The 21577-nt window shown below is 46.1% G+C and overlaps 1 protein-coding gene across 2 annotated transcripts in view; it reads right to left on the bottom strand.

Annotated features, from left to right (window-relative positions):
- The window catches only part of HMCN2 (hemicentin 2), a 268528-nt gene that overhangs the window by 162218 nt on the left and 84733 nt on the right, over nucleotides 1–21577 (bottom strand). For both annotated transcript variants that reach the window (XM_083160863.1, XM_083160864.1), the window contains exons 16-23: nucleotides 20737–20928; nucleotides 19797–19892; nucleotides 19348–19475; nucleotides 14899–15043; nucleotides 13563–13675; nucleotides 13323–13482; nucleotides 12710–12875; nucleotides 540–667 (exon numbers count right to left, since the gene is read on the bottom strand). In XM_083160863.1, coding sequence (XP_083016989.1) covers nucleotides 540–667; nucleotides 12710–12875; nucleotides 13323–13482; nucleotides 13563–13675; nucleotides 14899–15043; nucleotides 19348–19475; nucleotides 19797–19892; nucleotides 20737–20928 — 1128 coding nt within the window. The remainder of the gene's footprint in view (nucleotides 1–539; nucleotides 668–12709; nucleotides 12876–13322; nucleotides 13483–13562; nucleotides 13676–14898; nucleotides 15044–19347; nucleotides 19476–19796; nucleotides 19893–20736; nucleotides 20929–21577) is intronic.

Genomic DNA, 21577 nt, shown 5'->3' with positions numbered 1-21577 from the left:
GCCTATATTCTATGTGTGACTGTGGCTGTGTCAGTGTTACAGTGTTCTGCTGGGAAACACTGTAACAGAACATGTTATGCAGCATGCCTATATTCTATGTGTGACTGTGGCTGTGTCAGTGTTACTGTGTTCTGCTGGGAAACATGTTTCCATGTCACTTGCTGCCAATTGTTTGATGTATTTTTATCACACACCATGTGTTCGAAATAAAGATATTTGTTTTAAGCTGAAAACAAAACACCAATATGGTCCCATTACATCACACTTATGTCATAAGTCACCAGTGCCGGATAACCATTAGGCAGAGTAGGCACCGGCCCATGGACCTGTGCATTTTAGGGGCTCCATGGCATCAGAAAAAAACACTATTTGGCATCCAGTGTTCATGTGTAAATCACCGGAAACGGCTGCAGGTGCCATTATTCTAGTGATTTGTGTCTTCGGTGCCGAGATGCTGCGGCAGGACTCGGAGGGGTAGGTATAATGTATGGGTGTACGCCTATGGTAAAATGACTAGAGAATGCAAAATGCGCCAATACCTTGTACCTCCAGGCTGTAAGTAAGTGATGTGTTCCCCACAATGTTGGAGGCCAGACAGGTGTAATATCCGCTGTCCATCACCCTGACCTCGGACAGCTTGAGGGACCCGGCAGGCAGCAGGTGGTGTCTGTGAGGAGAGAAGGACGTGTTACAGGAGAGAAACAATGTAGTATGTGGCAGAGAACACAGAACAAGGGCCCGCTGGGAGAGGTTATTAAACCTTAATGAAGAATACATCTCGCAGGGGATTACCAAGGGTACAAACACTCATTGACTACATTTAAATTAGATGTGGGACACATAATGAGAAGTGATCAGTATAGTTCAGGGCTGTCTTAGTGGTATTTTAGGCAAAGCCGATGCACACCCAGTTACGGAAACTAGTCCATAAAATCCTAACACGCCTCTTCTCTGGTCCTGCACAGCCTCTTCCGTGGTCCTGCACAGCCTCTTCTGAGGTCCTAACACGCCTCTTCTGAGGTCCTGCACTGCCTCTTCCGTGGTCCTGCACAGCCTCTTCCGTGGTCCTGCACAGCCTCTTCCGTGGTCCTAACACGCCTCTTCCATGGTCCTGCACAGCCTCTTCCATGGTCCTGCACAGCCTCTTCCGTGGTCCTAGCACGCCTCTTCCGTGGTCCAGCACAGCCTCTTCCGTGGTCCTGCACAGCCTCTTCTGTGGTCCTAGCACGCCTCTTCCGTGGTCCTGCACAGCCTCTTCTGAGGTCCTAACACGCCTCTTCTGTGGTCCTGCACAGCCTCTTCCGTGGTCCTGCACAGCCTCTTCCGTGGTCCTGCACAGCCTCTTCTGTGGACCTAGCACGCCTCTTCCGTGGTCCTGCACAGCCTCTTCTGAGGTCCTAACATGCCTCTTCTGTGGTCCTGCACAGCCTCTTCCGTGGTCCTGCACAGCCTCTTCCGTGGTCCTGCACAGCCACTTCTGTGGTCCTTGCACGCCTCTTCCGTGGTCCTAACACGCCTCTTCTGTGGTCCTAACACGCCTCTTCTGTGGTCCTAACACGCCTCTTCTGTGGTCCTAACACGCCTCTTCTGAGGTAAGAACATGCCTCTTCCGTGGTCCTGCACAGCCACTTCTGTGGTCCTAGCACGCCTCTCCTGTGGTCCTGCACTGCCTCTCCCCATGCTTCCACACAGTGAATGGAGTTTAGCACTATTATTGGTGGATAGCTGCAGCCAGCAACCAATCAGCATGCTGACAGCAATTCACTGTCAGACAACTGATTCTCAAGCGTTGGTCGACTTTTTCCATGTTGACCTAATGAGCGTGTTGACATCGTGTTGTACCAGTGTATCTAGTCAGAACAATGGATGTGATTATATGAGTGCTTCAGCGCTATGCGACATATAAAGGGGCAATTCAGACCTGCTCCGTACGGGCCAAATTCGCTACCCCGTCCAATATTAGGGGTTTGCGTATGTGCAGACTCACAGCGTTTACCTGCTAGCTAGGTGGCGAATATACACCGCCTAGCAAACAGTTCTGAATGAGGCCCTAAGCCCCTTTGTGCTGATGAAAAATAAGGTACTCCAACTGCCATCATCACACTCCAACTGCCATCATCACACTCCAACTGACATCATCATACTCCAACTGCCATCATCACACTCCAACTGCCATCATCACACTCCAACTGCCATCATCACACTCCAACTGCCATCATCAAATCACTATCTGAAACCTAGTCGCTCTGCATCCCCCTGGCGAGGCGGACAGGCAGAAACATACCATAGAGACTAATGAAAACACATAAATCCCCTGAGCTGTGAGTCTCCAGCGCTGTGATGTTTGTATAAAGCGGTGAGATTGCACAAGCCGGAATAAGCTGTATGTACAATGTGTCCGGGCCTATTAATCAGGTGTCAGGTATAAACTGTAACAGGATTCCTGGAGAACCCAGCACTGATCTGCATTCTCTCAGCAGGATGAGATTAACCAGGACATTTATCTGGCAAAGATAACATGCATATTATATAGCCATGTATAACACATTACACCCTTCCGCCAACATATCACCCTACACATGTGTTACACATACAAAAGGATTGCAATGTCTGTCTGACTTTTATACAATGTGTATTCTGCAGGATATTGGAAATGCCCCTTACATTGTATGTATATCTTGTTTTTAAGAAGAAGCTTGACATCACTAGGAAAATGAAGAAGCTTCCTGGTGTGCATCACATCACTATGGAGGAGAGGCAGCTTCCCTGTATGCATCACATCACTATGGAGGAGATGCAGCTTCCCGGTGTGCATCACATCACTATGGAGGAGAGGCAGCTTCCCGGTGTGCATCACATCACTATAGAGGAGAGGCAGCTTCCCGGTGTGCATCACATCACTATGGAGGAGAGGCAGCTTCCCGGTGTGCATCACATCACTATGGAGGAGAGGCAGCTTCCCGGTGTGCATCACATCACTTAGGAGGAGACGCAGCTTCCCGGTGTGCATCACATCACTATGGAGGAGAGGCAGCTTCCCGGTGTGCATCAAATCACTATGGAGGAGATGCAGCTTCCCGGTGTGCATCACATCACTATGGAGGAGAGGCAGCTTCCCGGTGTGCATCACATCACTATGGAGGAGAGGCAGCTTCCCGGTGTGCATCACATCACTATGGAGGAGAGGCAGCTTCCCGGTGTGCATCACATCACTATAGAGGAGAGGCAGCTTCCCGGTGTGCATCACATCACTATGGAGGAGAGGCAGCTTCCCGGTGTGCATCACATCACTATGGAGGAGAGGCAGCTTCCCGGTGTGCATCACATCACTTAGGAGGAGAGGCAGCTTCCCGGTGTGCATCACATCACTATGGAGGAGAGGCAGCTTCCCGGTGTGCATCAAATCACTATGGAGGAGAGGCAGCTTCCTGGTGTGCATCACATCACTATGGAGGAGAGGCAGCTTCCCGGTGTGTATCACATCACTATGGAGGAGAGGCAGCTTCCCGGTGTGTATAACATCACTATGGAGGAGAGGCAGCTTCCCGGTGTGTATAACATCACTATGGAGGAGAGGCAGCTTCCTGGTGTGCATCACATCAATATGGAGGAGAGGAAGCTTCCCGGTGTGCATCACATCACTATGGAGGAGAGGCAGCTTCCCGGTGTGCATCACATCACTATGGAGGAGAGGCAGCTTCCCATGTGTGAAGGCGACACTTCGTACAGTGTGTAATGGCATCACTTGGTATAATATGTGAAGGCGACACTTCGTACAGTGTGTAATGGAATCACTTGGTACAATGTGTAAAGGCGACGCTTCGTACAGTGTGTAACGGCATCACTTGGTATAATGTGTGAAGGCGACACTTCGTACAGTGTGTAACGGCATCACTTGGTATAATGTGTGAAGGTGACGCTTCGTACAGTGTGTAACGGCATCACTTGGTATAATGTGTGAATGCGAAGCTTCGTACAGTGTGTAATGGCATCACTTGGTATAATGTGTGAATGCGACACTTCGTACAGTGTGTAACGGCATCACTTAGTATAATGTGTGAATGCGACTCTTCGTACAGTGTGTAATGGCATCACTTGGTATAATGTGTGAATGCGACACTTCGTACAGTGTGTAATGGCATCACTTGGTATAATGTGTGAATGCGACACTTCGTACAGTGTGTAATGGTATCACTTGGTACAATGTGTGAAGGCGACACTTCGTACAGTGTGTAATGGAATCACCTGGTATAATGTGTAAAGGAGACGCTTCGTACAGAGTGTAATGGTATCACTTAGTATAATGTGTGAATGCGACACTTCGTACAGTGTGTAATGGTATCATAGTTACATAGTTACATAGTAGGTAAGGCTGAAAAAAGACTTGCGTCCATCTAGTTCAACCTGGTATAGATATCCATTGCTGATTTGGTAGGTTCTGGTATTTTACAGACAAATTATATTTCTTATTTGTACCCATGGATGTTTTTCTCCAGTAAATGTTTGTCCAACTTTGCCTTGAACGCATTTAATGAGCCAGCCGTTACCACCTCTCTGGGAAGAGAGTTCCAGAGTTTGACTGTTCTGACCGTAAAGAAATTCTTTCTACTAGCTGAATGAAATCTTTTTTCTTCTAATCTATACTCATGCCCTCGCGTCCTAGATTCCTTTCTAGTAGAAAATAGGGTGTGTGACAGTTCCTTATATTGGCCCTTGATATACTTGTACATGTTGAGCATGTCCCCCCTTAAACGTCTCTTTTCTAATGTAAATAGTCCCAAATTGCTTAATCTCTCCCCGTAGCTTAAATTCTCCATTCCCCTAATAAGCTTTGTTGCTCGCCTTTGGACTTTTTCTAATTCTATGATGTCCTTTTTATAGTGTGGGGCCCAGAACTGTACTCCGTACTCTAGGTGAGGTCTCACCAATGCTTTATATAGTGGCATAATTACCCTTGAGTCCCTTGTTTCCATTCCCCTCTTAATACATGCCAGAATTTTGTTGGCCTTTTTTGTAGCTACATTACAATGGGCACTACATCCTAGATTGCTGTCTATTTGGACTCCTAGATCCTTTTCAAGTATGGAATTACCCAGTTCCTCTCCGCTAAGGTTGTAACTTGCACACTGGTTGTGTCTCCCAAGGTGCATAACCTTACATTTATCTACATTGAACCTCATCTTCCATTTTTTTTGCCCACTCATCTAGAATTGCAAGATCATTTTGAAGCATGGTGACATCTTCTGGTGATTTGATGACTTTGCTAAGTTTTGTATCGTCCGCAAAGATGGATACATTGCTGAGTAACCCTATCCCAATATCGTTAATAAAAATGTTAAACAAAATGGGCCCCAAAACCGAACCCTGGGGCACTCCACTTAGTACCGGTATCATATCTGATACGGCACCATTCACAACCACTCTTTGTTCTCTATTACATAGCCAATTCCCTACCCATCTGCAGATATTTTCACCCAATCCTAGGTTCTCCATTTTATTAATCAATCTCTTGTGTGGGACAGTATCAAATGCTTTAGCGAAATCTAGGAAAATCACATCTACAGCATTTCCATTATCGAGGTTTTTGCTGACCTCTTCATAGAACCCTAGTAGATTAGTTTGGCATGAACGATTTTTCACGAACCCATGTTGGTTAGTACTGAGTAGACAGTGATGATCTAAATATTCCTGGATACCATCCCTTAAAAATCCTTCAAATAGTTTACCCACAATTGATGTTAAACTAACGGGTCTGTAATTAGCGGGATCTTCCTTTTTTCCTTTTTTGAATATTGGCACTACCTCTGCTATTCTCCAATCTTTTGGTACTATACCTGACGATAGTGACATGCTAAAGATATAATGTAGGGGGGTAGCTAGTTCATCCCTTAATTCCATTAATACCCTCGGATGTATCACTTAGTATAATGTGTGAAGGTGACACTTCGTACAGTGTGTAATGGCATCACTTGGTATAATGTGTGAATGCGACACTTCGTACAGTGTGTAATGGTATCACTTAGTATAATGTGTGAAGGTGACACTTCGTACAGTGTGTAATGGCATCACTTGGTATAATGTGTGAATGCGACACTTCGTACAGTGTGTAACGGTATCACTTGGTATAATGTGTGAATGCGACACTTCGTAAAGTGTGTAACGGTATAACTTGGTATAATGTGTGAATGCGACACTTCGTACAGTGTGTAATGGCATCACTTGGTATAATGTGTGAATGCGACACTTTGTACAGTGTGTAACGGTATCACTTGGTATAATGTGTACAGGAGACGCTTCGTACAGTGTGTAATGGTATCACTTGGTACAATGTGTGAAGGCGACACTTCGTACAGTGTGTAATGGAATCACCTGGTATAATGTGTACAGGAGACGCTTCGTACAGAGTGTAATGGTATCACTTAGTATAATGTGTGAATGCGACACTTCGTACAGTGTGTAATGGTATCACTTAGTATAATGTGTGAAGGTGACACTTCGTACAGTGTGTAATGGCATCACTTGGTATAATGTGTGAATGCGACACTTCGTACAGTGTGTAATGGTATCACTTAGTAAAATGTGTGAAGGTGACACTTCGTACAGTGTGTAATGGCATCACTTGGTATCATGTGTGAATGCGACACTTCGTACAGTGTGTAACGGTATCACTTGGTATAATGTGTGAATGCGACACTTCGTAAAGTGTGTAACGGTATAACTTGGTATAATGTGTGAATGCGACACTTCGTACAGTGTGTAATGGCATCACTTGGTATAATGTGTGAATGCGACACTTTGTACAGTGTGTAACGGTATCACTTGGTATAATGTGTACAGGAGACGCTTCGTACAGTGTGTAACGGCATCCCTTGGTATAATGTGTACAGGAGACGCTTCGTACAGTGTGTAATGGCATCACTCGGTATAATGTGTAAAGGCGACACTTTGTACAGTGTGTAATGGTATCACTTGGTGTAATGTGTGAATGCGACGCTTCGTACAGTGTGTAATGGCATCACTTGGTATAATGTGTGAATGCGACACTTTGTACAGTGTGTAACAGTATCCCTTGGTATAATGTGTGAATGCGACACTTCGTACAGTGTGTAACGGCATCACTTGGTATAATGTGTGAATGCGACACTTTGTACAGTGTGTAACGGTATCACTTGGTATAATGTGTGAAGGTGACACTTCGTACAGTGTGTAACGGCATCACTTGGTATAATGTGTAAAGGTGACACTTCGTACAGTGTGTAATGGTATCACTTGGTATAATGTGTAAAGGTGACACTTCGTACAGTGTGTAATGGCATCACTTGGTATAATGTGTGAATGCGACACTTCGTACAGTGTGTAACAGCATCACTTGGTATAATGTGTGAATGCAACACTTCGTACAGTGTGTAACGGCATCACTGGGTACAATGTGTGAAGGTGACACTTCGTACAGTGTGTAACGGCATCACTTGGTATAATGTGTAAAGGTGACACTTCGTACAGTGTGTAACGATATCACTTGGTATAATGTGTGAAGGTGACACTTCGTACAGTGTGTAACGGCATCACTTGGTATAATGTGTGAATGCGACACTTCGTACAGTGTGTAATGGTATCACTTGGTATAATGTGTAAAGGTGACACTTCGTACAGTGTGTAATGGCATCACTTGGTATAATGTGTGAATGCGACACCTCGTACAGTGTGTAACAGCATCACTTGGTATAATGTGTGAAGGTGACACTTCGTACAGTGTGTAACGGCATCACTTGGTATAATGTGTGAAGGTGACACTTCGTACAGTGTGTAACGGCATCACTTGGTATAATGTGTAAAGGTGACACTTCGTACAGTGTGTAATGGCATCACTTGGTATAATGTGTGAAGGCGACGCTTCGTACAGTGTGTAATGGCATCACTTGGTATAAAGTGTGAATGCGACACTTCGTACAGTGTGTAATGGCATCACTTGGTATAATGTGTGAAGGCGACACTTCGTACAGTGTGTAATGGCATCACTTGGTATAATGTGTGAATGCGACACTTCGTACAGTGTGTAACGGCATCACTTGGTATAATGTGTGAATGCGACACTTCGTACAGTGTGTAACGGCATCACTTGGTATAATGTGTGAATGCGACACTTCGTACAGTGTGTAATGTATCACTTGGTATAATGTGTGAATGCGACACTTTGTACAGTGTGTAACGGCATCACTTGGTATAATGTGTGAATGCGACACTTCGTACAGTGTGTAATGGCATCACTTGGTATAATGTGTGAAGGCGACACTTCGTACAGTGTGTAATGTATCACTTGGTATAATGTGTGAATGCGACACTTTGTACAGTGTGTAACTGCATCACTTGGTATAATGTGTGAATGCGACACTTCGTACAGTGTGTAATGGCATCACTTGGTATAATGTGTGAAGGCGACACTTCGTACAGTGTGTAATGTATCACTTGGTATAATGTGTGAAGGCGACACTTCGTACAGTGTGTAACGGTATCACTTGGTATAATGTGTGAAGGCGACACTTCGTACAGTGTGTAATGGCATCACTTGGTATAATGTGTGAATGCGACACTTCGTACAGTGTGTAACGACATCACTTGGTATAATGTGTGAATGCGACACTTCGTACAGTGTGTAACGGTATCACTTGGTATAATGTGTGAATGCGACACTTCGTACAGTGTGTAACGGTATCACTTGGTATAATGTGTGAAGGCGACACTTCGTACAGTGTGTAACGGCATCACTTGGTATAATGTGTGAATGCGACACTTCGTACAGTGTGTAACGACATCACTTGGTATAATGTGTGAATGCGACACTTCGTACAGTGTGTAACGGTATCACTTGGTATAATGTGTGAATGCGACGCTTCGTACAGTGTGTAATGGCATCACTTGGTATAATGTGTGAATGCGACACTTCGTACAGTGTGTAATGGCATCACTTGGTATAATGTGTAAAGGTGACACTTCGTACAGTGTGTAATGGCATCACTTGGTATAATGTGTGAATGCGACGCTTCCTACAGTGTGTAATGGCATCACTTGGTATAATGTGTGAATGCGACACTTCGTACAGTGTGTAATGGCATCACTTGGTATAATGGGGGAAATTTACCAATATGAAAAACCTAGTTTTTCGTATTGGTATTTTCCCTACGACTGCATACGACTGTTTAAGTCGTATGCAAAGTCGTGTTCCGGAGGATCAGTTACAAAGCAGTCATATACGACTGCTTTGTAACCCTCCGATGGTGTAATGATTCGTATTAGCGGCCGTATATACGGCTGCTAATACGAATTATTTCTAGCAGTCTGCACGGATCAGTCAGATCCGTGCAGGCTGCATGGTGTAAAAAAAATAGAAAAAAAAATAAATTAAAAAAAAAAACGGCGTGGGGTCCCCCCCACAGCCGAAACCAGCACCAGGCTGACAGAGCCTGGAGCCGGTAATTAAAAATCAGGGAACCCGACAAATAGGGGTTCCCCGATTTTTAACAACCAGCCCCAGGCTCCTGCTCTGGGGCTGGTTCCCAAAATACGGGGGACAAAATGACTAGGGGTCCCCCGTATTTCAAGAACCAGCCCCAGGCAAAACCAGCCAGCGGGTAATGCCACAGCCGGGGGGAGACTTTTTATGCAAGTCCCCCCGGCCAAAGCATTAACCCTACCGACCAGTCAGCCTGGCCAGGGGCCCTGGGGGAGTGGGGACCCCCCCAATAAAGGGGTCCCCCCCTCCAGGACTTACCTGACCAGGCTGAAGCCTGGTGCTGTCCTCGATGCCCCTGGGCGGTGGGCATCGAGCTGATGGTTTTGTGTAAAAAATAGAATAAAAACCATTGTTTTTTACTGTGGCACTACAAGTGCCAGCAAGCCTCCCCAGCAAGCTGGGACTTGGATAACCACAAGTCCCAGCCTGCTGGGCATTAAAGGGCCCGCTGGGTCTTGTAGTGCCACCGTAAAAAAAATAGTTAAATAAAACACACTGACACCCGTTTTAAATAAAAGTTTAATACACACATTACATACATACTGATACTTACCTTTCTTGATCCCGTAGGTAGCCCTGGTCCTGATGTCCTGTGTCGTCCTCCAGGTCCATGTCGGCTGTCTGCGTCGTCCTCCAGGTCCATGTCGACGGTCCGTGTCGTCCTCCAGGTCCATGGCGGTGTCCGGGTCCGAAGAAATCCATGTTGGAGCTGTGGAAGGAAATCCTACTCACCTGTTCCTGCGCTGAAGAAGTCTTGTCTTGATCCGACGTAGTCCAGGTAATCTTCCTGCTGTCGCCGGTCCCCGCTGTCTCCGCTGTCCGTGCATCGCGCTGAGGAGAGATGCTGAAGTTTCATATTCGGCGCCTCTCCTCAGACTGAATTCTATTGGCCGCCTAGCAGGCCAATCAGGAGCCGAGAAAGTCGGCTCCTGATTGGCCTGCTAGGCGGCCAATAGAATTCAGTCAGATCCGTGCAGGCAAAAACGCAAATACGACATGAAAATGGTGTTCTATTTTCCTGTCGTATTTGCGTGGGTGTTTTACACCACTAAGCAGCCGTATTATCCATACGGCTGCTTAGTAAATCAGAAACCACCATTCTTTTGAATGGTGATTTCTGTCGTATTCTATCGATGGTGTAGACATTCGTATTTGTAACTACAAATACGAATGTTCCATCTTTAGGACTACGAATTGTTGTATTTTTGGGATTGTAAATCCCGAAAATACAAATTCGTAAAAAAAAGGTGTATTTCTCCCTACGAATACACCTTTTTTCTACGAATCCATTTTGGTAAATGTCCCTAAATGTGTGAAGGCGACACTTCGTACAGTGTGTAATGGCATCACTTGGTATAATGTGTGAAGGCGACACTTCGTACAGTGTGTAACGGTATCACTTAGTATAATGTGTGAAGGCGACACTTCGTACATTGTGTAATGGCATCACTTGGTATAATGTGTGAATGCGACACTTCGTACAGTGTGTAATGGCATCACTTGGTATAATGTGTGAATGCGACACTTCGTACAGTGTGTAATGGCATCACTTGGTATAATGTGTGAATGCGACACTTCGTACAGTGTGTAACGGCATCACTTGGTATAATGTGTGAATGCGACACTTCGTACAGTGTGTAACGATATCACTTGGTATAATGTGTGAAGGCGACACTTCGTACAGTGTGTAATGGCATCACTTGGTATAATGTGTGAATGCGACACTTCGTACAGTGTGTAATGTATCACTTGGTATAATGTGTGAATGCGACACTTTGTACAGTGTGTAACGGCATCACTTGGTATAATGTGTGAATGCGACACTTCGTACAGTGTGTAATGGCATCACTTGGTATAATGTGTGAAGGCGACACTTCGTACAGTGTGTAATGGCATCACTTGGTATAATGTGTGAAGGCGACACTTCGTACAGTGTGTAACAGTATCACTTGGTATAATGTGTGAAGGCGACACTTCGTACAGTGTGTAATGGCATCACTTGGTATAATGTGTGAATGCGACAGTTCGTACAGTGTGTAACGACATCACTTGGTATAATGTGTGAATGCGACACTTCGTACAGTGTGTAACGGTATCACTTGGTATAATGTGTGAATGCGACGCTTCGTACAGTGTGTAATGGCATCACTTGGTATAATGTGTGAATGCGACACTTCGTACAGTGTGTAATGGCATCACTTGGTATAATGTGTAAAGGTGACACTTCGTACAGTGTGTAATGGCATCACTTGGTATAATGTGTGAAGGCGACACTTCGTACAGTGTGTAACGGTATCACTTGGTATAATGTGTGAAGGCGACACTTCGTACAGTGTGTAATGGCATCACTTGGTATAATGTGTGAATGCGACACTTCGTACAGTGTGTAATGGCATCACTTGGTATAATGTGTACAGGAGACGCTTCGTACAGTGTGTAATGGCATCACTTGGTATAATGTGTGAATGCGACACTTCGTACAGTGTGTAACGGCATCACTTGGTATAATGTGTAAAGGTGACACTTCGTACAGTGTGTAATGGTATCACTTGGTATAATGTGTGAGTGCGACACTTCGTACAGTGTGTAATGACATCACTTGGTATAATGTGTGAATGCGACACTTTGTACAGTGTGTAACGGTATCACTTGGTATAATGTGTGAATGTGACACTTTGTACAGTATGTAACGGTATCACTTGGTATAATGTGTACAGGAGACGCTTCGTACAGTGTGTAATGACATCACTTGGTATAATGTGTGAATGCGACACTTTGTACAGTGTGTAATGACATCACTTGGTATAATGTGTGAAGGTGACACTTCGTACAGTGTGTAACGGTATCACTTGGTATAATGTGTACAGGAGACGCTTCGTACAGTGTGTAATGACATCACTTGGTATAATGTGTGAATGCGACACTTCGTACAGTGTGTAACGGTATCACTTGGTATAATGTGTACAGGAGACGCTTCGTACAGTGTGTAATGACATCACTTGGTATAATGTGTGAATGCGACACTTCGTACAGTGTGTAACGGTATCACTTGGTATAATGTAGCACCTCTAACAATCCCCTTTGGCGCTTATTGTCTGGGCTTATTTATAACTGAAACACTTTAGTGCTCCATAACTTTGCCCCTTTCTCTGCTGATAATGACGTCATATAACTCAGATTGCTCTGAGGCTGGCATACCTGGCAGAGACAATGGGCAGTGGTAGAGAGTCTTTCCTCCAAGAAGCAGTGGGTAGCGGCACACCTTGGACTTCACATAACAGCGTGATCTCTGCCCCCAGTGCTGCCACCACTTGGATCGGGACACTTGGGTCATCAGACATGTTCACATTTATCCTGGGCTTGGCTACGAAGAAGACACAAATACATTATTACAGTGGTGCCGGGTATAACAGGGAAAGACTATGATGACGCTGACATTTCCCCTCACTGTCTTTGTCATATGAATAATGAAGCTAGGGGAGTACCTTCCACAAGGAAAACCTAGGACCCTGCCTAGGGGCCAGTTGATCCCAATGGGCCCCTCAAAGATATCCCGGCCAAAACGTTCCCAGAGGAGCATTCTGCGACCACTGAGTGACTTCATGACATCACATGGACCTGCTCCCATTCCCAAAGTCACTTAAATGTTCTTAGATCGAATAAAAAATGCCTTGGGGGGTACAAAGTAAGACCGCAGCTTCCACTAAGTACACTACATGATACCCTACAGCTATGACTGCAAAACTCCATCTGTGGGGGCTAATGTCCTAGTAATCAATGTAAACAAGAGATAGTATGAGGTGACACTTACTGTTCACTGAGAGGTGGGACACTCGGCTAGTGGCCCCCACCTGGTTTGTAGCAGTGCAGGTGTAATGACCAGAGTCAGCACTAGAGGGCAGCAGAATCATGAGGCTCCCATCTCTATTCACCTGGTAAAGGCTGCTGTCTGGGGATAGCAATTCTTCTCCCTGATCGGAGATAGGTAATGTGAATTTTCAGATGATAAGACAATATCGAACAAGGTCCTTTATATAATATAATATGTTACCTTTGCCCATGTCACAATAGGTGGTGGGTGTCCTTTGGCGTTACATGATATTGTTACAGCTCTGCCCTCTTGAGCAATGTATTCTGCAGGTCCAGGAGCAATGGTCGGAGCCACTGGGGGTAGGTAAAATAATATGTTGCTATACATAGTACAGTATATAGATTCAGCATTCGCAGTGTAAATCACAGTTCCTGTATGGTCACTGCAAACCAGCTTTACTAGTCTGCCATTGGTTACACAAGTGGCATTATGCAAATTTCTTACAAACAACCTTAAAATATGGTAATCAAACACTTGTTGTGGATGGAAAGGATACATTGTACAGGAGTGTAGGAGACAGACAGACAGGAACATAAAGCTGGGGACATATTACAGGATATTTAGATAATATGTCCGGTTCCCATGGATATTGAATAAAATCGTTCACATGGTCCATTGTGTAGACCAGTGGTTCCCAAACTGTGTGCCGTGGCTCCCTGGGGTGCCTCGGGTCACATGCAGGGGTGCCCTGGTTTGGTGGTCCAGGACCAACTCAAATTATTAATGGTTAATTATTTATGAGCAAAACCACTGCTGGCAGCTGCCAATCATAAAATGTGTACAAACAGAAGCAAATCCTGCCCTTTACCACATAACTGACCCTAAGAATCGCATATAAACCCCATTGAATTATTTTTTATTGGCCTAGGGGTGCCGTGAAAAAATTCTGATACTCCTAGGGTGCCGTGATTTAAAAAAGATTGGGAACCCCTGGTGTAGACGCTTCTGATGATGATATTGCTAACGATTTTCAGTATGTTGTTCAGTGTTTACAGACTACCTACATATATACCTGATATATCAAACGCCAGAACGACGCACGATATAGGTTGTGCGTAACATCGCACAGTGTGTACGCACTATATCGTCTGTCCACAACGTCAAGGGAAATCGATGACATTGTCACTTAGGGCATAATTCAGACCTGTTTGCAAGGCTGCAGTTATTGCAGATGGACAAACCCATGCTGCACTGCAGGTGGGGCAGATGTAACAGGTGCAGAGAGAGTTAGATTAGGGTGGGGTGTGTTGAAACTGAAATCTAAATTGCAGTGTAAGAATAAAGCAGCCAGTATTTACTCTGCACAGAAACAAAATAACTCACCCAAATCTAACTCTCTCTGCACCTGTTACATCTGCCCCACCTGCGGTGCACATAATTTACCAATCTACAAAAATTGCAGCCTTGCTAATGTTCTGAATCAGGCCCTTAGTGTACCCAGCGTTACCATAATCTACAGACTACAGAACACTAATAATAACATTGTCATTTCTTAGCAGTATAGTCTGCTCCTTACCATGGACGTGGAGGAGGACGCTGTGATTGGTTGATCCTGCGGCATTGGACAGCTCACAGACGTAGCTCCCAGCATCCTCTCTGAGGGCTGGCTCTATGTGTAGCCCACCTGATCCGTCAACGGAATGACGCCAGAGGAAGTGCAGCTGGCAGAAGAAGACGTAAGAGGACAGATGTGAATACTTAGCAGAGGCCTGTTGTTTGTATTTACTCTTCAAAGGAAAGTTACAAAGACGGATGGGAGATAATGGGTTCCTTGCAGATGCCCAAATTGGATTATTTATACATATATTGGTTCACATCACTACATGCAGGGGCGTAGCTAAGGGTTCATGGGCCCTGGTGCGAAAGGTCAGCTTGGGGCCCCCCTACATACAACAAAATTAAAATCTCGGTCTCGGTCCAAGAAAATAAAAGGTGACAAGCCTGACAGGACTGGAGTCAGTGCTGTTGTGGAACTACACGTCCCACTGTGTGAGACTGTGCTAGGTAGAGGGGTGGGGTTGGGGGGAGACCATCGGAGAGAGTATCGGGGAGAGTTAGGGCTATAGAGAGGGTGTGGGGTGGGGGTTTGGGAGCACAGGTAAAGAGAGGGGATGGAGTATGTTAGAGAGAGGGAGAGAGAGGGGGAGCATGGGGAAAGAAGTGGGGAGAAGAGAGGATAAAGTCTATGGGCAGAGTGAGATAAAGAGGTGAGACAGAGGGTTGAGAGAAGGAGCAGTGGCAGGGGGAAAGAGAGCAGGGGAGAGAGAGCAGGAGAGCCCCCAGCCCCCCCCCCCCCCTATAGATGGTGCGGTGTGCTTCTGTGAACCTCCCCAAATCCCCCCCTTCCCTCCCCCTCCAAGAGGAAAGGTGGCACTGTATACCTCGGCAGCACCGGGTTCCACTCACCAGTGCCAGGCTACCACTGGGTCTCTGGACCGCATGGCCGGGTCCCCGCACCTCAGGTCTCCAGAGCGCTGCTGGTTTTTCACATTGCTGCGCTGGGTTTTCACTGCACGCACACTGTCGCGCCGGGTCTCCTGTCATCAGCCCCGGAAGCAGGACAGGTCAGACAGCACACTTGTATTTCGCGCTGTCTGGCTTGTCACTAAAGAGTGACGTTGAGCCACAAGAGAGAGGCAGGACCGCCTCCCCAGCGCTACGCTGCATCTGTTACGCTGATGGCCCCTTCATATTCAATTTCTATGTGGATAGGACGGTAACTGGGGGCATGGGACAACAGCACTATTTTAAAGAATTGACAGGGTGCAGGGGATTGCTACAGTAGCTTGGTCTCGGGAGCCAGGAGGAAGACAGTTACACGGGACAGTGGCGGGGGTTGGGCCCCCTGGCTCAGGGGCCCGGTCGCATCTGCGACCGCTGCGACCCCTGTAGCTACGCCACTGACTACATGTTACATTTTATTAATGTGCCCAAATAACTGATTGTTATCCTCCAACGCACGGAGGTACAGTAACTCCTTCACTGCTGACAGTCTAATACCGAGTCCTCTGGGAAATGGACGTTACCACAAACACCGGCTTCCTGTCAGTCAATTTGTGAGGGGATTGCTGAAAAATCATTAGCTGCTTTTTGTCGCTGTTTGGCCTCGTGCATGCGCGACACGGTCCATACGCAGCCAGTCGATAATTGATCCGCTTGTGAATTCGCACAACAGCTCTGAATAAACCACCAGGATGTCAGAGCTGATCTGCGGCGTGTTCAAGGCCAGGTTCACAATGTAGTGAATGGAACTACAGCCCCAGGGTTACACATACAGGTATGCCGATCATCCTGAGAACACGATGGCCAGCTGCCACACGGTCAGTCATAAATCATTCTTATCACAATACACTGCGGCAAACAGTGACAAAAATCTGTAATTTTGTTCCATCACAAGCCGAGCGCCGTTTGACTGACAGGAAGCCGGCGTTTGTGGGAGTGTCAGGGAATACGCAGGCGTGTCCAAGAGATTTCATGGAGGGCGTGTGCTGTCAGCTCCGGCCTCAATCAGCCTGAGAAGGTTCTGCATGACGCACAAAGGGCCTGATTCAGACCTGTTTACTAGCCTGCATATACTCGCAGCCTAGCCCAAAGGTAAACGCCACCTCGCCGAACGCCCACTTTCTCACTTCGGTAATGAAAGTCATGTGATGGCCGCCACCCACCCCAAGAAGGCATCAACACGCCTGTGTTCTCAGGAGTACGCCCAGCGTTTTCTTCCGCCCACCCCCCATTTTTCTGGGCACGCCCATGAAACGCTGGACGTACCCCTGAGTCCACCCCCTGCCCTACCCTCCCTGGGTGAATGGCTCAGCAAGTGTGAAACTCGCCAAAGCCATTTGCTCCCGTTGTTCGCGCATGCACATACCCCCGAAGATCGGGGACAAAATTGGCCCATGACGTACAGGTCCGAATTGGCCCCAGACTGCAGAGTCTGGAAAAAGCATTCGATGCCGAGTGAGTTGAGTATGTATTTTTGCAGACTTGCACAGGGTGGGAGAGCAATGATCCAGTCTGAATAACCCCCATTGTTTGGTGGGAGAGCAATGATCCAGTCTGAATAACCCCCATATTAAATAATAGAATCCTTCTGAGCACTCCGACTGTATTGAGCATAATGTGCTAATCTCAGCTGCAAAATGTATACAGTATATAGGTGGCTGCACAGTGTATACAGTATATAGGTGGCTGCACAGTGTATACAGTATGTAGGTGGCTGCACAGTGTATACAGTATGTAAGTGGCTGCACAGTGTATAAAGTATATAGGCGGCTGCACAGCGTATACAGTATATGGGTGGCTGCACAGCGTATACAGTATGTAGGCGGCTGCACAGCGTATACAGTATGTAGGTGGCTGCACAGCGTATACAGTATATAGGCGGCTGCACAGTGTATACAGTACGTAGGCGGCTGCACAGCGCATACAGTATATAGGCGGCTGCACAGCGTATACAGTATATAGGCGGCTGCACAGCGTATACAGTATATAGGCGGCTGCACAGCGTATACAGTATATAGGCGGCTGCACAGCGTATACAGTATATAGGCGGCTGCACAGCGTATACAGTATATAGGCGGCTGCACAGCATATACAGTACATAGGCGGCTGCACAGCGTATACAGTATATAGGCGGCTGCACAGCGTATACAGTATATAGGCAGCTGCACAGCGTATACAGTATATAGGCAGCTGCACAGCGTATACAGTATATAGGCGGCTGCACAGCGTATACAGTATATAGGCGGCTGCACGGCATATACAGTATATAGGCGGCTGCACGGCGTATACAGTATATAGGTGGCTGCACAGCGTATACAGTATATAGGTGGCTGCGCGGCGTATACAGTATATAGGTGGCTGCGTGGCGTATACAGTATATAGGTGGCTGCACATGGGCCGCACCTCTGGATAGACCACATTGGCCTGGGAATAGTGTGGCACAGGTGCAGACGTGGCATTGGGTGCACTGCAGCATTTCATACGGGTACCATTAGATTAGTCTGAAAGTGGCGGGTGTTATGCAAAAGTAAGTGTTCCTCAGGACAAAATATCTGTCAATACAGTGAGTACAAATGATACAAAATAAACAGTATAAAGGATGAGTCATGAACTCCGTTTGGAACTAATTACTCTCATGCGGAGGGGGTTGGGACAGGTGGTGGCACAAAAAAGAGCAAGGCCACAAATTTAAATCCTGGATGGATAATAAAAATCAAATTCAACTTTTCTTGTTATTTTAGTGACACAAATCTAACTGCCTGAAAGTGTTACTTCTGCTGCCAATACATGAGGTAATGTTATACAGTAATTCAGATGGTAAAAGGAAACCACCACGATTACAGCGCCCGGCACCTAAAATTCAAGCTCATTTATAGAAAAGACTATTTTTACAGCAACCAGTAGGACACTACACAGATCCCTGGTCTTTGCTTATTGGTTGCTGTGGTTCAGGACAAAGCTAAATACAATGGCATTCAGTGTCAGACCAGGGATAGTTTGTGTTCCCGGAAGGAACTCTGGTGGACCAGTGATGGAGGAAACTTGGAGAATTGTAATTCTAGAAGAAGAGGTCAACGGAAGCAGTTGTCCGAGACCCTGGACATGTCAGCGGTTTTCCTTCAGTCATACTGTATATTCTTGTTGCCATACTGCATGGTTTATTAGACCAGTTCAGTCCTAATTCTGTACCATTATTTAATAACAAGTTGTAATGACAGCAAGGGACAATCAGTTAGATGTTGGCTTCTATTGTCCAAACTGCACAGAAACAAACGTTAGCATTTATTTAATAAAGATAACAGAACACTGCGCTCTTCTCATGAATACTGTACGCCCATGTATGTTTTGTTTGTACAATATTACACAGTACAGGTACTAATACAGGCAGCTGTCATTCTAGATGCAGCATCAGGCTTCAGATTGGACAAGACACATGTCAATCACTAAGTAGAGAGCAACTTACAGGGCCCAAGTCTTTCACCCATCTTTGCACAGGAAGTGGGTTTCCAGCTGTAGCGGTGCAGGGCAGGGACACTGGATTTCCTTCCAGGACAGTCACCTCCGATGGGGCTGCAATCACCTGTGGGGCAACTAATAAACACAAACATTGACATAGCAGCATAAGAAATGCCACAGGCACTTACAGCTTCTGTCACTACAAACTGCAGCACACTACAAACTGCAGCACACTACAAACTGCAGCACACGACAAACTGCAGCACACGACAAGCTGCAGCACACGACAAGCTGCAGCACACTACAAGCTGCAGCACACTACAAACTGCAGCACACTACAAACTGCAGCACACTACAAGCTGCAGCACACTACAAACTGCAGCACACTACAAACTGCAGCACACTACAAGCTGCAGCACACTACAAGCTGCAGCACACTACAAGCTCTGCACTCACCAAGTCCAGTGACCGTAAGCAGGATCTCCGCTTCTACCCATCCAAATGGGTTCCTAGTCTGGCACACATACACTCCTGTGTCCTCTGGTTGGGCAACTTAATGTAAACAAAAGCACAGTTAATTCTATAATGGTACATAAACAGGAAATGTGTTTGCATTAAACAAGTGCGCAGCTTAGCAGCCGCTATTAGACTAGAACCCCAAACATTCCGGAGGCGGAGATGTATCTAACTGTGTACAGTGACAGGTGGGAAGCTGCCCGGGATACGGTCATTGGGTCTACAGCAAGTTGGTCGATAATCATTAGGTCGACAGGTCATTAGGTCGACAGTCAAAAGGTCGACATGGGGTTTTTCACTGTTTCTCGAGACGACATATGCCGACAGGCGGTATTTCATGCTCTACCATCCACTAGGGAGTGGTGGGAGAATAAAATAGTGTGCCCGAAGGATGTGGTGCACTGTAGAAACTGTGTCCATGTTGACTTTGTCGACATTTTGACTATCGACCTAGACACTGTTGACCTAATGCTTGTGTCGACCTATTGACCTGTCGACCTAACCCCATGTTGACCTAGACCCATGTCAACCTTTCCCCGTGTCGACCTAACAATTGCCCAACCCAGCTGCCCACAGCAACCAATGAGCTTTTAGCACTCATTTTACAGAATGTATTTGATGAATGTAACCTAAAAGTTGATTGGTTGCTAGGGGGACCATCCCCACTTATTCCGATATGAATAGTATAATTAACAATGCCTCAAAATACTCTACAAAATTCCTCCTTTGGTTTCACCCACGCTCTTTAGGCCGGATAAGTCAACATTACTTAAAGTATTGTTACATTAGGTAAATGTTGCATGATGGGACATAGAACCCGTTCTCTGCCATGTTTGGTGTACAGCGAATCCACAATACAGGACAGGCCCTGTTCTCTTACTTTTTACATGGACTGTGTTTGACCCAAGACCATCAATGATCTCTGTGGTTCCAGATGGCACCACCGGACCTTCTTCTTGGCGGAACCAGGATACTGTTGGTGTGGGGTTCCCCTCAGCGCTGCAAATAAGCCGTGCGCTCTCCCCAACATCGACCTCCACATCCAGGGGGAAATCTATAAACTGTGGTGGGACTGAAAATGATACAGAATAAATATTCCGGTCACTGAGGTCTCCGGCCATAAACAAGAGAATACTCCAGACATTAATCATATGAGGAATACTGCAGTATTGTAGTAGTAATAATCTCACTTCCCCTGAAATAATTATGTTTAGATGTGCCTATAAAATAAACAGAAGGCTGCTATAACCTGGCTTAAACCACTAGGGGCAGAACTGGGATGTGATCGGCATCCCAGAAGTGATGGGAAAAAAATGGCTGCTCAGCAGCAATGCATTATGGGATCTGTAGATTATAAATAGTTAAGTATATGTCTTCTTACATTCTGCATAGCCAATGGTCACATACAGTACGTGTATTCCCAATCATCTGTCGCTATGCTTGCCCAGGCAAGAACACAGTTACAGTATGCCCGTTCTCATTTGACTTCAGCCATAATTAGCCAGTAAATCATCTGTCTAGAGCCCCGAGGGCAGGCTCAGGCCTCACCTGTTATAGGTAATATAAACCTGTGACAAACATTAGAAAGAATCTTAAGCAGTAGCATAAATAATATACAGATGGAACCACTCTCGTTAGAGCGGCTCCTGCCCAATTATCCCCCTGCCAGCCGGCACTGTGCGACAGAATGTGGCGCACCCGCACAAGATGCCCATGCGCCC

This window comes from Crinia signifera, chromosome 9 (genome assembly GCF_055691185.1).
Source record: "Crinia signifera chromosome 9, ASM5569118v1, whole genome shotgun sequence".
Taxonomy (NCBI): domain Eukaryota; kingdom Metazoa; phylum Chordata; class Amphibia; order Anura; family Myobatrachidae; genus Crinia; species Crinia signifera.
This window is presented reverse-complemented; position numbering and strand designations above follow the sequence as displayed.